The following is a 19,386-nucleotide window of genomic DNA, read 5'->3' as shown; positions in this document are numbered from 1 at the left end:
TGCAAAATATTAGTGAAACTTTCCTCAAGGATTCTGAATCTATTTATATATTTCTAGTTATTTTTATAAGCCACGGCAACAACTGCATAATTCTATTATTGTAGAAAGTTTGAGAAAACTGGACTGAATTTCTTTCTGTCCATCTTGTGACGTAGTTTGAAAACAAAGTTTAGAATGCTGACTTGCCATGTGACCCTTATAAGAGGAGATAATGTACAAAAAAAATTCTAGGTACTTGAGTTTTCTAGTTATTTGGATCACTGGCTTTTTTTTGTTGTTGTGGGAAGGTATTTCCAAATAAATATGAACTCATATTTAACCCTCTGTGAAATCTAAAAACAGATTTCTGAGACAGATGTTCTTCTCACTGAAGTTTAATCAATATATTGTAATGTGTTTATTAGGAGGGCTACAGGTCTAAAGTGGTAAACTGATATATGCAAAGATTACTTTGTGGAAGATGAAATTTCACCACCCATGGCTTCAACTTCGGCTTCTCATCAGAATCATTATAAAGGCTCTTTGGAGAAGAAAGATGATTCTGAATCTCGGTTAACATGTTACCCATGTCCCTGCGTGCTGTCTCCACCCCCCTTTGTCAGAGAGCTGACTGTGTGAGACAGTAGGCGGGTTCAGTAGCAGAACAAGAGCTCTGGGAATTTGTGGCCAGTGGCTTGATAATCTAGGGAATACCAAGACGATGGGCCATGGAGATATCAAAGAAAGAAGGATAACAAGGAAAAGATCAAGAAGACCATAAACAGAGGATAATGGAGGGGATCCCTGGGTGGCTCAGCAGTTTAGTGCCACCGTCAGCCCAGGGCATGATCCTGGAGACCCGGGATTGAGTCCCATGTCAGGCTCCCTGCACGGAGCCTGCTTCTTCCTCTGCCTCTCTCTCTCCCTGTGTCTCTCAAGAATGAATAAATAAAATATTTAATAATAATAATAAAGAGGATAATGCAACAGAGGAAGAAATCAAAGTTAAATAAAGTGATTTATCACAGCAAAACCACTATATATCATTATTATCATTGGAATCAAATTATCAGAATTAGGACCATAAATCTACTATAATCATTCTTCATTTCCAGAATACAAACCTAAAAGAAATGCTTTAAAGTCTCTAGACCTCTTTGCTGCATTTGACAGCATTCACTGCTTCCTTCCTACTGAAAATCAGAAACTCGTTAGGAATTCCTGTTCCTCATAAGCTCTTTAAATATCTGGAACTCCTGGGCTCTGGAATTCTATTCATTTTTCTTAGATGATCTAATCCACTCTCATGATTTCAGCTGTGATTTCTCCCTCAGCATCAGCTTCACTCAGATGTCCCCAAAATATCCCAAACTCAAAGAATTCAAAACAAAATTCATCATCAACTCCTAATCATTTTTCTCCATTCAATCTCAATGGATATATTTTCTATCTCAGCTAAAAATACCACAAGTCAAAGAAAAAAAATACCACAAGTTATCCAGTCACCAAAGCTAGAAAATTAGACGTTACTTTTGACTCTTCTTTTGTCAACCCTTCCATAAAACTTGCCAATTTTGCCTCCTGTGTGTTTCTTAATTCAGCTTCTTTTTCTCTCAGTCTCAACATCTCTCATTTAGATTGATAGTGCCTAACTGGTCTCCCTGCTGCTGCCTATCCCCTTTAATTTCACCCTCTACAAGGGTATAAGAATAATTTCCCTGAAATGAACATCTAACTGTCCTTCCCTTTCTCCAAACTAATCAATGGCTCCTCATTAACTCAATAATAATGACCACCTTTCTTGACATGAGTCAAGAGTCTTTATGATTTGGTCCCTGCCCATCTGACCAGTTTTATTTCATATCTGTCTTTACATACATTTCCTACAGAAATTGTAATTTCATATTGTCCCCTTTATATGCTGTGACCTTCTGTATTTTCATACATTTGCTCATGTTGTTCCTCTTCTTCAGCTATCTCTACTGCCACCTTTCCCCAATCTCAATTATTTCTGTCAAGGCAAGGCTACCATCCCCTCCAGAAAGTCTTTCCTGAAAGTTCTGACAGAGCTGGGCTGGGTAATTCTCCTTTTTGTACTCTTACTCTGTGTATTGCTTTTACTTAGCACACTGTCAGTTCTTCTTTAGTGAACATCAGAAAAATCAATAAAGACACATAAAAAGAATAAAAATAATCAGTGTGTGCCTACAGTTCTTGTGCCCTATCCTAAACCACGAGGCCTTTGAGAACACACGTGATAAATTATTCATATTTGTAATCCCACTTCCTAACCTAGCACTGACAGACTGATGATCAATAAATGTCCCATTAAATGAAGGTGACTGAGAGTAAAAAGAGTATACAAAAATAAATTGTAGAAAAGGTAAGACTTCCTTGCCATAGTCCTTCATAATGGTTCTACTCCTGCTCCTATCTGAGCAGTTACATCGACTTAATTCTAGAGGATTCTCATTAAAAAAACTCCAAATAAGCAATTTATTCCCCATCAGGAATATTAATTCAATTGGGAAACTGTCCTGTACTTGACATCAGACCTCTTACTTTATCACCAAAGGTACACTTTAAAAAAGATGTGCCATGTATAATCTCCATCAGATAAATGGAAAATAGGAAAGAAGAACAAAACCAAGTAGAAAATAAAATAAACTTGGCAGCACTGTGCCATTTATCACATGGAAAATTACTCACATGCAGCAGCAATACAGCAGCAAGAAAGGACTGTCCTTGACAGTACCCAATGTCTTCGTCGTAGACGGAGTAGGCCTAGAGAAAAGGTGAAGAGACAAAAATACTATAAACAGTCACAGATTTTAGCATAAGTAAACATCAGGCTGCTGCTTGATCTTGACCCTGGGCTGTCTACCACAATTTCACTGATATTTCAAAGTAAATATGTGAGTCGTAGCACAGTGAGATCCCCCAAAGATGCTGTACAATTCCTAAAGTAATTGTATACATGTCCCATTATCCTCAGGTTCATCTTTAGAATCTGGAATAAAGAAATGCTCAGAGCATATAATTTTAAAAGCTCCATTATGGTTTGTAGTCAGGCAAATGGGATCATGTGAGGATGAAACAAAGGGTAGAAGAGGGTGAGAAGGTTCTAGAGTTGATATGGGAGTTAGTGCAAAGACAAACAATCGTGCAGTTTGAATCCTGGACATGTATTCCATCCCACGTATCCCATCCCTGTGTTTTGCTTCATTTCAGTGAGGGGCTTTCCATTTTTAAAAAAGATTTATTTATTCATGAGAGACACACACAGAGAGAGAAGCAAAAACATAGGTAGAGGAGTAGCAGGCTCCCTGCAGGGAGCCCGATGCGGGACCCGATCCCAGGACCCCAGGATCATACCCTGACCTGAAGACAGATGCTCAACCACTGAGCCACTCAGGCGTCCCAAGGGCTTTCCATTTAGTGTGCTTAATAAAAATGTACTGTGATTATAAAAATTGTCTCTGTCCAGGGCAGTGGTTATCAAAGAAGACTAGGAAGAGTTACCAAAGAGAGGAGCGTTAAGTGTGGTAGCTCCCATATGCCAAGGTAGTCACAGTATGGGTCTGGAACTATTTTTTTACTTAAAAACAAACAATCAACTTTCTTGAAATAGTTTTGGATTCAGTGAAATGCATATATTAATCCTTGAGCTGAGATTTATAATTACATTTATGTAACCCCATCATTACTGAATATTTCCATCATTCCACAACATCCCTATGCCTCTTTGCAGTCAAAACCATCTCTACTCCAGGCAGCCTGTGGTCTGATTTTTATCAAAATATATTATTAACTTTGCATTTTTAAATGAATTTTACATTTTTAAATGAATTTTATACAAATACAAACATATAATATAAACACTTTTGTGCCTGGCTACTACTTTTGCACAGTATGTTTTGGAGATTCCTCCACGTTGCTACATGCATCAGTAGGTCATTCCTTTTCAGTGATGAATAGTATTCCACTGTGTAAACATACCACAATTTGTTTATCCTTTCTCATGTTGAACATTTTGGTTTTTCATGTTTAGTTAGTATAAATAAAGCTGCTATGTATGCACAAGGGATTTTTATGAATATAGATTTTCATTCTCTTTAAGTATATACCTAGGAGTGGAAGTTCAAGGTTTAAATGAAAGTGCATGGTTAGCTTTATAACAAATTGCCAAAATGTCTTCCAAAGTGGTTGTAACACAAATATTACATGCACACCAGCAAACTAGGAGTATTCACTGCTTCACATCCTTGTCAACACCTGATACTGCCAGTCTTTTTCCTTTTATTAATTCCTGTAGTTTTGGGATCCCTGGGTGGCTCAGTGGTTTAGCGCCTACCTTCAGCCCAGGGTGTGATCTTGGAGTCCAGGGATCGAGTCCCACATCAGGCTTCCTGCATGGAGCCTGCTTCTCCCTCTGTCTGGGTCTCTGCTTCTCTCTCTCTCTCTCTCTCTCTCTCTCTCTATATATATATATATATATATATATATATATATATATATATCTCATGAACAAATAAATAAAATCTTAAAAAAAATGCCTGTAGTTTTGATTTGCATTTCCATGAATGCTAACAATGTAGAGCGTATTATCATGTGCTTTTAGGCAATTGATACACTCTTCTGTGACTGTCTCTTCAAGCTCTTGCCCATTTGTTTAATTAGGGGGTTTGTCTTATTAGTGTTGGTTCTTGGGAGTTCTTGATACATTCTGTTTACAAGTTCACTGTCAGACCTATGTGTTGTCAATAGTTTCTCCCTGTCTGTGCCCTGCCCTTCTTAATGGTGTCTTTTGAAGTATTATTGTTCTCTTTTAACCTTCTTCTGCTAATGATGAAATTATCACACTCTCTCCTAATGAGAGAAAAATTTGATCATGGAAAAATTATCTAATGAATCTGAGAGGAGCTTTTTCTTCATTATCACCAATTTCCAGAGCTCTGCCTAATTTTAAAAATTGAAAGATGCATTAGCATCCTTTTACTTATTTAATTTTCTTAGATTTATACAGTTTATAGTTCTGATTGCTTAATTTGTACTTTTACCCAGACCTCACCATGAGTGTGTGTATTAGGGGTTAGAAGAAGGGTTATAGACAGAGAGAATAGAAGAGGAATAAAAAAGGAAGAAAGAGGCAAAAGGTTCTAATACTATCCCAATTTAAAGCATTCCCAATAGTGCTCTGTCATTTCCCTTTTCAAGAACAAGGAACTTGTTCTTGGGATTTGTTGATGAGAGAGCATGTTACATGAATGATGAATATATTTTCAAGACTTCCTCTTCCCCATAAAAGATATCAGTTAAGGAGTCTTTAAAATTGTGTATCTCTAAAAGTCGTCATGCTTCATTAACCCTGACATCATTTTAACAAATGTTTGATCTATTTACAGAAGCATGTTTAACATTTATTGAGAAGTATGCTGTTTATATGATCATATGTGTTACAAGAGAAGTCCAACAGAAAATTAAAGTCCATGATCTATCATAGAGAAGGTAGGAATTCAGTGACTCCAGAGACTATTCTCTAATTAGAGAGCTACGGATAAAAGGGAAAATCCATAATGCAATGATCTTACTTTCTTTTGTTGTATGGTTTTGAGTTAGGTTAGAAGCAAAAATGACTTTTCAGAGGCCACCTCCTAAATTGCTTTTATAATTCACAATTTAAAAAACAATGTTCTAGGGGTACCTGGGGGGCTCAATTTGGTCATGATCTCGGGATCCTAGGATCGAGCCTCACATTGGGCTCCTGGCTGAGTGGGGTATCTGCTTCTCCCTCTCCCTTTCCCTCTGCCCTCCCCTCACTTGTGCTTGCTCTAATAAAATCTTTAATTAAAAATAAAATTAAAAAATCAAAAACAGTGTTCTAGCAAGTTCTTTCTCTTGGAGTTCTCCCAAGCACTGTTTAGCATTAGTCTAACTAAGCCTTCCCTAACTGAGGTGAACTGAATCCTGTCTCTCTATTCAAAACTTGCCCCTCTTTGCACTCAACTTCTCCCCATTCCTTGCTTTAATTGCATCTCTGGCCAGATGCCTGCTCAGTATGACTTTTAAAAACCATCTGGATACCACTTCTATAATGGAGGAGTGGCTCCTACTGGACCAACCTTCTCTCTGTCAACAAATTTAAACTGTATCTGGGCAAATACATAAAAGAGACAAAGATGAGCTAAACAAAAGCAGTCAGAAACTGGAGGGGAGAATGACACAGATTGGGTAACAGAAAGTGAAAGTGGAAATTCTGGGAAAAAGAGACTAACGAGAGAAGCCTTTACTATACTACACTTACTGTAAAATTACAATATTCAAGATAGGATAAAACTGATACAAGGACAAATGATCAGTAAACAATAAAAAGTCTAGAAGTATAAGCACATTTATAAAGTCATTTGATTTCAACAAAGTTACCAAGATAATACAATGAGGAAAATAGTTTATATATGTAAACATGTAAGTATATGAAAATAGTTTCAATGAATTGCTCAAAAAGTTAGAAATCCATATGGGGAAAATAAATGAACCTTGATCCCTACCTCACTTCAAACACAGAAATTAATTTCAGGCCTATTTCAATTCTAAACATAAAACTAAAACTATAAGGCTACTCAATGAAAACAGTATCTTTGTAACTTGGTGAAGGCAAAGGTTTCTTAGCTAGGACACAGAAGCACTAACTATAAAAAATAAACTGATACAGTATACATTATCAAATTTAAAAAGCCTTCAATGATGAATGATATATAAATAAATAAATAGGAAATAATAGATAAAGAAGGAAATAGATAAACCACAGACTGGGAAAATATTTGCAAACATATCTGGAAAAAGTTCTGCATCATATACATAAAGGACCCCTACAATTCAATGTCAAACAACTCAATTTTAAAAACAAAAGATTTGAAGAGACAATTCACAAAGGGTTATCTATGAATGGTCTATAAGAACATGGCCAAGTGTTCAACATCATTAGTCAACAAGTTAAAATGAAATTAGAGCCACAGTGAGATATTACTACATAGCCACCAGAAACTAAAATGAAAGACTGATATACCAAATGCTAGTATCCCTGGATTCTCAAACATTGTTAGTAGGAGTGTAAAACAGTAAAACTACTTTGTTTTACAAAGAATTTGACAGTTTTCTAGAAAACTAAACATACACTTACCCTATAACTCAGCAATTCCATATCTGTATATTCACCCAAGAGAAATGAATGCAAATGTATACAAGAAAGATTGATATAGGGCTAAGACATTTCTAGCAGCTTTATTTATAATAGCCCCAAACTGTAAGCAGCCTCAGATATCCCTTATCAGGAAAGTGTATAAAAAACTGTGCTCTATTCATACAATGAAGCACTCCTCAGCAACAAAAAGTAATGAGTTATGAACACGTGTAACATGGAAGAATCTGAGAACTATTATGCTGTGTGAACTACATCTTACAGAAAAATAATTTTCCTCTACAGGTCAGCAAACATAAAGCTCTACAAGTTCAAGCAATATAGGGCTAAAAAAAAATCAAAGATTGCTTCAAGGGGAAGGGTCAGGGATTAACCGTGAAGACATGTGGGAAATTCTATGTCTTGGATTGCACAAGTGTATGCATTTATCAAAATTAATGAAATGGCACTCCTGATATTTGTGCACTTCACTGAAAGTAAATTGTAACTACAAAAGAAAACTGTTAGCAAATACTGAGCTCTAGCTAATAATATGCATGTTGCACTATTAGGCATAAGGTATAAAGACACACAAAGGCAATTTACTTTGATGTGCCTTAAAATATTAAAATGGATTAATTGAATAGAAGGTAGATGGATTAATATGTAAGTGACAAAGAAAATGTAACAAAATTTTAATTGTAAAACCTAGGTGATAGGTTGATGGATGTTTCCTATATAGTTCTTTGTACTTTTCCATATATTTGAAATTTTTCATAACAGTTTGGGGAAAAAATCTGAGGTTGCACTCTGTCTTTTCTTCTGCTCTGAACTATAGGCTACTTTTCTGGTTGGGTTCCCAAGAGTACTCCATATTTTCATTCAGCAAGTCAGTATTTACTGAGCATCTATTATATAATCAAACACTGTGCTTAGTGAGTTGGATGTGGTGACGAAAAGACATGGTCCGTGCACCTCAGCTCAGTCTTGTAGAAGAATTCGGCATGTGCAGTGAAAAAGGGCACCTTAAGAGGAGTGCTGATAGACAGATGAAAGCTCAGAGGGAAAGGGTGAGTAAGTGTAAGTGTCATAGTGTCAGAGGTAGAGTTAAAGGCAAGGAAGACATCACAGACAAGGTGATGTCTTAATCTTAAAAAAAAAGAAAAGAAAAAAGAGAAAAAAAAGGCAGGACCAAAATTGCTACAAACCTGGCCTCATATTCTTGAAGGAAGAATATGGAGATTCTTGAGGCATGCTGCAGGGGAAAGGCATGTACAAAGGCATAAGAGAGCTGGACCTCTTTATTATGTGAGGGACACTGTACTAAAAGCTTTTGTATGTTCTCAATCCTCACAAAGCTTATGAGATGAGAAAAGTGAGGTTTAGAGAAGATAATTAACTTGGACAAGACAAAAGCTAGAGCCAGGATTTGAACCAAATCTGTTGAAATGCAGACATAACCCTTAAATATAGATGTACCCTTAATATCTGTATTATATCACTGCTATAGACTGTGTTCTTCCCAAAATCTTTATGCTGAAACCCAACCTAAAATGTGATGGTATTGGGACATGGGGCCATTAGGAGGTGATTAGGTCAGGAGGATAGAGCTCTCATGAATGGAATTAGTGTCCTTATGAAAGAGATTCCAGATGAAAGACCTTAATGTGAAACAGGAAACCATCATGATCCTAAAGAACACAGGCAGAAACCTCTTTGGCGGGATGCCTGGATGGCTCAGCGGTTTGGCGCCTGCCTTTGGCCCACGGCATGATCCTGGAGACCCGGGATCGAGTCCCATGTCAGGCTCCCTGCATGGAGCCTGCTTCTCTCTCTCTGTCTCTTTCTCTGCCTGTGTCTCTGCCTCTCTCTATCTCTCATTAATAAATAAATAAAATCTTAAAAAAAAAAAAAGAAAGAAAGAAACCTCTTTGGCCTTGGCCACAGCAAGTTCTTACTAGACACATAAATAACCACAGGCAAGGGAAACAAAAGCATTCATCTGCTACAGAATGGAAGCAGATATTTGCAAATGACATGTCTGATAAAGGGTTAGTATCCAAATTCTACATTCTACAAAAACTTATCAAACTCAACACCCCAAAACACAAATAACTCAGTTAAGAAATGGGCAGAAGACATGATAGACACTTTTTAAAAGAAGACATCCAGATGGCTAACAGACACATGAAAGATGCTCAGCATCACAAATCATCAGGGAAATACAAATCAAAACCATGATGAGATACCACCCTACATCTGTCAGAATGGCTAAAATCAACAACATAAGAAACCATGGATATTGACCAGGATGCAGTATTTCTTGCACTGTTGGTGGGAATGCAAATCAGTGCAGCCAATCTGGAGAACAGTATGGAGGTTCCTCAAAAAGCTAAAAATGGAACTACCCTATAATCCAGCAATTGCACTACTACATATTTACTCAAAGGATACAAAAGTACAGATTTAAAAGGATACATGCACCCCAATTTTTATAGCAGCATTATCAACAATAGCCAAACTACAGAGAAAAAGCCCAAATGTCCATGTCCATTGATTGATGAATGGCTAAAGATGTGGTATATATATATATATATATATATATATATATATATATATATATATATAGTGTATATATATATATACACACACACACACACACACACACACAATGGAATATTAGTCATCAAAAAATGAAATTTTGTTATTTGCAATGACATGGATAGACCTAGAGTGTATTATGCTAAGCAAAATAAATCAGTCAGAGAAAGACAAATACCATAAGATTTCATTCATATATGGAATTTATGTAAGAAAACAGATAAACATATGGGAAGGAGGAAAGAAAAAAAGGGAGCAAGAGAAACAAGCCATAAAAGACTCTTAATGATAGGGAACAAATTGAAGGTTGATGGAGGGAGGGAGTGGTAGATGGGCCAGGTGGGTGATGTGTAGTAAGGAGGGCACTTGTTATGATGGGCACTGGGTGTTGTTATGCAAGTGGTAATCACCGAATTCTACTCCAGAAACCAATATTGCCTGTAGGTTAACTACATAAAACTTAAATTAAACCAAAGAGAGAGATCCCAGAGTGTTCCTTGCCTCTTCTGCCATATGAGGACACAGTGAGAAGATGGCCTTCTATCAACCAGGAAGCAAGCCTACAACACACTGAATCTGCCAGCACCCTGACCTTGAACTTCTCAGCCTCAAGAACTATGAGAAACAAATTGTTTAAGCTACCCAGTGAATGCTATTTTTTGTTATAGCAGCCTGACGAGACTAAGAAAATCACTTAGACTCACTCTGGGCAGAATTAGAATTATTCTTTTTAGACATTTATGTATTTGGGTCCACAAAGGATAGGAGGGCCTATCTCCTGATTTGCCATGGGGCTCAATAGAGATGGGGGTAAGACTCCATAGTCTCAAGAGAAATGACAATTCTTAATGACAATGCGTAATCTTTTTCAATCCATGATTTCTGGGATTAGGGAAGAACTTTTCATTTCTTTATGTGATATATTTATTAACATGCTAACTATAGGCTAAAACTTAGATATTAAAAAATACATTTGTAAGGCTTAATCTAGTTGGTGGTAACATTTACCTATAAATATAAGTTCTTCTTTATCACATAAATATGGAAAACACGTGATTTTCTTTAAGCAAGTTACTGTTATCCATTGATATGGACACTAACTTTGAAAATAATTTTCCACAGGGTAGTAAGACTTTCTTTACCAACCCAAAACAGACAGTAACCACTACTGCTCTTGAATTACCTTAAAATCATTAGGGAAAATTTTTAGTCTTACAGCTAAATTATATCTAACAACTGATCTACAATTCTCTTTCTCCCCAAACACACAAACCTTTACTAGGTTGATGCAGAAAACACGGAATATTTCTCTTTTGTCTCAGGAATAGGCAACATATACTACTATTTCATCAGACAAGCACACTTACAGATAAAGAAGAAGGAAGCTCAGATTTACAGGAAAAATGAAAAGGAAAACAGAAGATGTTCTCTAAGAAGACAGAGAATTTGCTCCGTGGGCATACAAGAAAGGATCAAACATCTAAAACAGATCCCTATTTAGCTCTTGGCACTGCTAAAGCAACTGATACATTTGCTGAATTATTGGCTACTGATAGACAAGCTGTTTCATCTATTACCTATAATGAGCTTCTGCCAACATGAGATCAAAACAAACAAACGAATCAGCTCTTAGATTGTTCTTGGTACCAGCTCTTAAATAAGTATGTCAGGGAAACAACCAAGTATAAAATATGTGGAAATAAATTTATTTACCAACTAAAAAGAGATCTCACACAATCTAAGAGACAAAAAGAGACATCAAGGAAAGACTATTTTTAAGTAATGTCACAGTAAGCTAAATAAAAAGAGATCACAGAGTGACGAGAATCATAAGATACCTGACTATCTAAAAGAAATTAGGGTAACATTTAAAGCAAAGATTATTTAATATAATACTTAAGAATGCAAGTAGTTTTTCAAAGAATCATTTAGCATTAATTTCTCTGTTAAACAGCTACTAACATTTATTTGTTAATATTTGTTACCCATTGTTCTAGGTATTTATATGTATGAATTTATTTAATCTTTACAACAACTTTGAGTTAAGTACCATTAATATACCCATTTGATAGGGACACCTGGGTGGCTCAGTGGTTGAGCATCTGCCTTTGGCTCAGGTTGTGATCCTGGGGTCATGGGATTGAGTCCTGCATCAGGTTCCCCCCCAGGGAGCCTGCTTTTCCCTCTGCATATGTTTCTGCCTCTCTCTGTGTCCCTCATGAATAAGGAAATAAGAACTTTAAAAAAACACCCATTTTATACAAGAAGAAACTGAGGCACAAAGAAGCTAAATAATAAGGTTCAAGGTCACCTAGTTAGCAAGGACCAGGCCAGAATTCAAACTCAGGCAGCCCAGCTCCAGAGCTCAAGGTCTTGGCTACTATTACTATATAGACTCAAGATATTAATGATTGTTGACATATGTAGCAGAGTTCAGGTGAGCAACCACAAAAACTTAATGATAAAACATAAATTCTTCTTTTTGTGATGTATTAAATACATAATCATAAACTAATCATAGAGATGGCTTTACTGAAAGAATGTAGAGAAACATTAATCATAAAGTTTTGGAGAGTCCCTGACTCTAGTGGAGGCAGACTGAATTTGAGAAGAGCACCTTGAATTTTTCAAAGATACCAGTAGTAGTGTATTTCCTAAGTTGTTGATGCAAGGATATTACTTTTGTTATTTTAAAAAATCATAAATTATGTTTTCTCATTTGAATGAATATTTCATAATCTAAAAAATTCTAAATTAAAAAAATTGCTACTAATTTCCCATTCAATGATTAGTGATAAGATTTCAATTTAGGTGACATTTCTAGAATATGAATATGAAAGACACAGATCAAGGCTTCACTGAAATTTAGCATAGGTAATTAAAATAGTGAAGTAGATAACCAATGAAAACTACTGTTCTTGGAGATAATTCTACATAAGTACAGTAAATTCTCATTCCTTACAGGAGTTATGCTCTATAAGATTATTATCATTGCTGAATTAGCAAATACTGAATTGCTGCTACTAGGTGATAGAGAGGGTTAGGCTTCTGGGAGTCCCTGGTCACAATGTTTTGGGCAATTGATCAATGATAACTTTGTTTTATATGTGTTTCTATTAAAGGCACCTTATTTAATATTTATTGTTCATTACTTAATATTGGAATCAGGAACATCACTATAACAAAACAAAGCTTATCTAACACACATTTTTTTCTGTGAGGCACATTATGTAAAGTATGTAGCACAGCCATCTTATGCTTAACAATACTAGACAGTGTTCAGCATTATGCTTGATGGCCATTTTAAACAGCAAAATCACCAACATGAAAATCACAAAAAAACACAAAAATGTAGCACTAAATAACGGCAAAAAAGAACACTTGTTTATAGAATGAGAGTTGCAACAAGAAGGCAGAGCATTACCTGGTTTCACCTGAACTTGGAATGTATATATCAAATGACTCAAGTTTTTCCATATAGTGGACAGGCACATCAGCCAATGTTTTTGTGATAAAAAAAAAGAGTAATGATGTGGAGGTTATGAATAAATCTTAGTGAGTAGGCAAATTTGCAAATATGGAATCTATGGATAATGGAGATCTACTCTGTGTACATGTATCCTCTTGGATAAACATCTATATCTAACTATATCCATCTTCTTTTTTTATTATTTTCTAGAGAGAGGTGGGGGTTGGGGCAAAGGGAGAAGGAAAGAATCTCAAGCAGACTCCTCACTGAGTACAGAGCCCAACACAGGGTGAAATCTCACAACCCTGAGATCATGACTATACTGAAATCAAGATGCAGACACTTAACAGACTGAGCCACCCAGGCACCCCTATCTAAATATCTTCTTAGGAATATATAAATATATCTTTGGAAACACACATATACCCATATCCAGAATTAAGCTGAAATCATTTATACTTCTGAATTAGCCTACAAAAGCAAATCAATACAAAGCATTTTTAATTAATAAAATCAAAATTGTTACTGATTAATAATAAATTATTAGGGCTTTAAAATTTTTTAAAAATTTATTCATAAGAGACACACAGAGAGGGGATCCCTGGGTGGCTCAGTGGTTTAGCGCCTGCCTTTGGCCCGGGGCGTGATCCTGGAGTCCCGGGATCGAGTCCCACATCAGGCTCCTGGCATGAAGCCTGCTTCTCCCTCCTCCTGTGTCTCTGCCTCTCTCTCATAAATAAATAAATAAATAAATAAATAAATAAATAAATAAATCTTTAAAAAAAGAGAGAGACACACACACAGAGAGAAAGGCAGAGACACTGGCAGAGGAAGAAGCAGTCTCCTTGCAGGGAACCTGATGTGAGACTTGATCCCAGGACCCCAGGATCATGACCTGAGCCAAAGGCAGATGCTCAACCACTGAGCCACCCAAGTGTCTCAGTTCTGTTTTGTTTAGTTTTGTTTTTTAAATCAAGAGAACATAAGCAAAGAGAGAAGCAGAGAGACAAGCAGAGGGAGAGGGAGAAGCAGACCCCCTGCTGAGCAGGAGCCTGATGCAGGGCTTAATCCTGGGACCTCAAGATCATGACCTGAGTTGAACATAGACGCTTACTGACTGAGCCACCCAGGTGCCCAAATTATTAGTTTTAAGGAAGGCCATAAACATTAGAAATATCAAGTAAATGAAAAAGTAATGTAGATTTAGTCCCATACTATGATTTAAAGTTTTAAGCCCCCCTCCCCCCAAATAAGTTTTAAGATTTGGTAATAAATCAATAGTTTTCTAAAAAAAATTTAGCACCAAATATTCCTCTTCCTCCAAGCCTTTAGAATCATTATGAATGACATATATTCCTATTCTTTTAGAATTCAGCACAGATAGTCCACAGTGATCAACAGTTCATTTACCAGTATTTTCTTTGAAACTGGGCATGTGTTTTTCTCATAAAAACAATATGGTTAGGATAGCCTGTACTGGGCATATCACCTTGTTTGGGAAGACATTCCCTGGTTCCAGGCTTCACATGTACTTCTTCGTAGGTATATGTGTCATATGGCACCTGGTCAACCCCACCGTTACTCATATTCTTTGTAGGAGAGAACAGGGGTCCTTGGTCCTTCTTTTACAGTATGAGAGAGGTGCATGCAGACCATCTCCCTATGATAGTCATCTTGTGGGACTGACACTCACTACTGAAGTTGACCTTGCTCTGTCTTTTTTCCTATGAGAGTAAAGCATTGTTCCAACCAGTGCCTATGTGAGTTGTGTCTCTCTTAGGAATCCCAACACTTGCAAACTATGCATTGGGTTGACATCCCAGGACCACTGTTCTTAGCGGTAGCTAACACTTTTTAAACTTGTAGTCTGGGATGCCTGTGTGGCTCAGGGGTTTAGTGCCTGTTTTCGGCCCAGGGTATGATCCTGGAGTTCTGGGATCGAGTCCTGAATCAGGCTCCTTGCATGGGACCTCCTTCTCCCTCTGCCTGTGCCTCTCTCTCTCTCTCGTGTGTCTCTCATGAATGAATAAATAAAACCTTTCAAAATAAATAAACTTGTAGTGTAAGAGAAAGAAGAGAGTCAAAAATGGTTCCAGCTATCTAGCCTGAGCAATAGGAAGAATGGAGTTACTATTAAATAAGATGATCGTATTTAATGATTTGGAATATGTTTGTTTTCTGATAAGATCATTTACAACATAGTAATGCAAATGAAATCTTGACTGAAATGAGTTTAGGAAATGGAGGAGAGGAACTGGTTACAGCAAGTATAGACAAATGTTTTGCGGACCTCTATGATAAAGAAGAACAGATTATCTTCATCTATAACACAATATGCATCCTCTATAACAGCAGGAAAAATAGCAAAAAAATTATTACAATCAGCTTTTCCAGTGTTCTGGAAACTGGCCTAAGGTTTGCAGCAGTCCGAGGAACATTTATTACAGAAAAACAACTGAATCTCTGTAAGAATTGGGAATTTTGTGGCATTTTTAACTTCTCATAGTTTTTTTTTTTTTTTAACTTCTCATAGTTCTATACATTTCTCTACATCTCCATGATAACCTTGAAAACTAACACTTTGCATTTGCAGTGAAAACAAGCAGCCTGGGCAACTATCAGGAGGAGCAAAATAGGCTAGAGCTCCAGCAAAACATCACTTGCAGAGAATTACCATTATATATGATGGATGCCCAGACCACCTGCAAGCTAACTCAGTGTGAAAAGCCTTTTCCCCAGGGCATTTGTCAAAAACAATTACAAGCGATTGTTCAATTTTATGACTGCTTTGCGATGGTAGATAAAAGTTGGAGCAGACAATAGACCTACCAAAATGCTTAAAAAGAAAAGCTAAAGAATGAGATATCCATAAGGGCTCTGAAAAACTCAGACATATTTCTGAGAATCTAGAGGTCCATGCCCATGTGCAAGGCTGTACAGATGCCCAAAGCTTTAGGTAAGCTCAGAAAAGGGATGAGAAGGTCTAAACTCTCATTTCTGGCTGACATTGAGGCTCTGCATAAGCAGGAAATGAAGGTAAGATAGAGTTGTCACCTGGTTAGCTGAGTAATGAAAGTATGCCCAAACACATACACAGAGCCCCTTGGTAAACAGTGGGAAAGTTGGGAATCCCTGGGTGGCTCAGCGGTTTAGCGCTGCCTTTGGCCCAGGGCGTGATCCTGGAGACCTGGGATCGAGTCCCACATTGGGCTCCCTGCATGGAGCCTGCTTCTCCCTCTGCCTGTGTCTCTGCCTCTCTGTGTCTTTCATGAATTAATAAATAAAATCTTAAAACAAAACAAAACAAAAAAACAGTGGGAAAGTTACTGGTTCTAAGAAATTTAAGCAAATCTCTGACCAATCATTAGCTAACCACCAAGCAGACACTTTAGTGGCCACATATGACAAAGAATACAAACTTTATATAATTAGTTCACAAAAGACCAACCAAACTACTACAATAAAAACAGTAACAAAACCTGGTAAATCCACAGAAACAAAAAGTGGATTAATGATCGCTAAAGGCTGAGAATTGGGATGCTGGAGAGTGACTTCTAATGGATACAAGGTTTCTTTCTAAGAATGGTCGAATGTTCTAGAATTAAACAGTGATGATGGTTGCATAACTTCATGAATATACTAAAACCACTAAAATGTACACTTATTCAAAAGGATGGATTTTATGGTATATGAATTATATATCTCATTAAAAAATACAGAAGGGATGCCTGGGTTGTTCAGTCTGTTAAGCGTCCCACTTTTGATTTTAGCTCAGGTCCTGATTTCAGGGTTGTTAGATCAAAACCTACCTTGGGCTCTGTGGGGAGTCTGCTGAAGATTCTTTCTCCTTCCACCCCTCTCCCCACTCACCTGCTCTCTCTCTAAAATAAATAAATAAATCTTTAAAAAAATTTAAAAATACAGAAGAAAATTTATGTTTGTATGAATATATGCACATATATATAAGGAATATATATATAAGGAATATATATATATATAAGTTTATATATATATAAGCTCTGTCTATTGAGATGACTTGGAGTAATGACATCCTAATAGCAATGAATACATCTAGCATACAGATTTTGCGATTTTTACCATTTTTAACTAAGGAAAGCAGGGTTCTTTAGTGAAATAGCTAATTCTAGTTCTGGGGCAAAGAAGTAAGTCTGGAATATCTTTTGAGACAGAAAGAAAGGCAGTGCTCAGAAAATGACAGAGTATGCTCAAACGTCAGCTTGAAGATCTCCCACTGTCCAATTGGGAACAATGGGAGCACCAAAACAATTATAAGAGAGTAAATACAATGAATAAAATGAGAATTCATGAGTTCATCTGAATATGATAATACATATATATACATAAATGCATACATAAATGGAAAGTCTGATAAAGAAAATGTTTTTTAAAGATTTATTTATTTATTAAAGAGAGAAAGCATGAGGGGGAAGGGGCAGAGAAAGAGGGAGAAGCAGACTCCCCACTGAGCAGGTAGCCTTGCCTGGGGCCCTAGATCATGACCTGAAGCCCAAGGCAGGCACTTAACCAACTGAGCCACCCAGGTGCCCCCAAAAAGATATATTTTTTATTTATTTTTATTTTTTTAAAAGATTTTATTTATTTATTCATGAGAGACACAGAGACAGAGAGAGGCAGAGACACAGGCAGAGGAAGAAGCAGGCTCCATGCAGGGTGCCCGACGTGGGACTCGATCCCAGGTCTCCAGGATCACGCCCTGGGCTGAAGGTGGCGCTAAACTGCTGAGCCACCCAGGCTGCCCCAAGATATATTTTTTTAGTTATAAATTATCTCACACAAAAATACTTCTTAATTACAAAGAAGAAAAGAAATTTCACGGTGGAAAAGTCGGTAAATAATATTTATGTGATCAAAGTGATCATCAATAATGGAAAAAATTGCAGCTGTGTGCTACTTGAGAGGAAGAGATAAGAAGAGATCATTCCTTTTGTAATACTCCTGCCAAAAATGTATAACCTAAATCCAACCATGAGGAAACATCAGACAAACTCAAATTGAGGGACATTCCAAAAACTGATTGGGCTATTACCTTCAAAAGTACCAAGGTCAAGAAAGTGAAGCAACGAGCAAGAAACTACTCCAGATAAAAGGAAATTAGGGAGGCATGTCAACTAAATGAAATGTGTGATTTTGTGCTAGGTCCTTTTTCTATAAAGGACATTATGTGGACAACTAGTAAAACCTGAATGAAGTCTAAGGCTTGGGTAGTAGCAATATATCAATGTTACTTTTTGATTTGGATGTTTTATTGATTACACAAGGGAATATTCTTGCTTATTAGAAAACATGCTAAAGTATTTGGGGGTGATACAGCATCATGTTGGCAAATCACTCTCAAATGATGTAGGAAAACAAAATTATGTACTTGCAGCTTCCCTGTAAGTTTGACATTCTTTAAAAAATATATGGAAATATACATACATATATAAATGAACTTGATAGAATACTTTTGTCTAATAATAATAAATTGGGACTTAAAAAAGGTTATTAAGTTTGTCCTATATGCTGGCAAAAAAAAAGTATTAACATAAGCTCTAAAAATAGATTCTCTGATATGAAATAATCTATACTCTGGCGACTATAACGTAGAAAGCTAGATGTACTCACAAATATTCACTCACAAAGCAATTTTCTTATCTAACATAGCTGGCAAAATTCCTAGATGTAAGTTTCCTTTTATATAACAACAAAAAAAAAGGCCCTTGGCAACAATTTAAAAGTGAACTGATACACTCATTTTTAAAAAAAGGAAATGTAAAATAACTAGACTATCATATCCTTAAAAAAAATTTAACGTCCCTAATATAAGTAAACTACTGTTTGATTATGGGAAATTATCTGGAGTGTTCAGTTTACATCTTTGGACTTTTTATTTATTTTTTAAATGGTAACATAAAGGACTTCAAGAAGGAACTCTACAAAATAAAGAAAAACAACATCCCTGCTCTTTAAAGAGCTTAAGTTGAATAATTTTTATAAATAAAATTATTTTCTAGAAGAAAAATTTATAGAAATAGAGAGTTCCTTTAGAGTTTATATACCACATGTTTTCATCTATGGTGACCATGAAAATGTACCTCTCAGATCTCCAACAGCAGAAAACATAATTGACCAAAGGTTC

At 36.4% G+C, this 19,386-nt stretch overlaps 1 protein-coding gene across 7 annotated transcripts in view; it reads right to left on the bottom strand.

Moving 5' to 3' along the window:
* Nucleotides 1-19,386, bottom strand: part of RABGAP1L (RAB GTPase activating protein 1 like) — a 735,225-nt gene that overhangs the window by 277,392 nt on the left and 438,447 nt on the right. For 5 of the 7 annotated variants that reach the window (XM_077901744.1, XM_077901747.1, XM_077901750.1 and 2 more), the window contains one exon: nt 2,689-2,763. The exons of 1 other annotated variant lie outside the window; for it this stretch is intronic. In XM_077901744.1, the coding sequence (XP_077757870.1) occupies nt 2,689-2,763 (75 nt within the window). Of the gene's footprint in view, nt 1-2,688; nt 2,764-7,159; nt 7,266-19,386 lie in introns of those variants that run through there. One more of the 7 variants, XM_077901751.1, reaches the window with a different exon arrangement.

The sequence above is a fragment of the Canis aureus genome, chromosome 6 (assembly GCF_053574225.1).
Source record: "Canis aureus isolate CA01 chromosome 6, VMU_Caureus_v.1.0, whole genome shotgun sequence".
Lineage (NCBI taxonomy): Eukaryota > Metazoa > Chordata > Mammalia > Carnivora > Canidae > Canis > Canis aureus.
The sequence above is the reverse complement of the archived record's forward strand: the minus strand, read 5'-3'. Positions and strand labels throughout refer to the sequence as shown.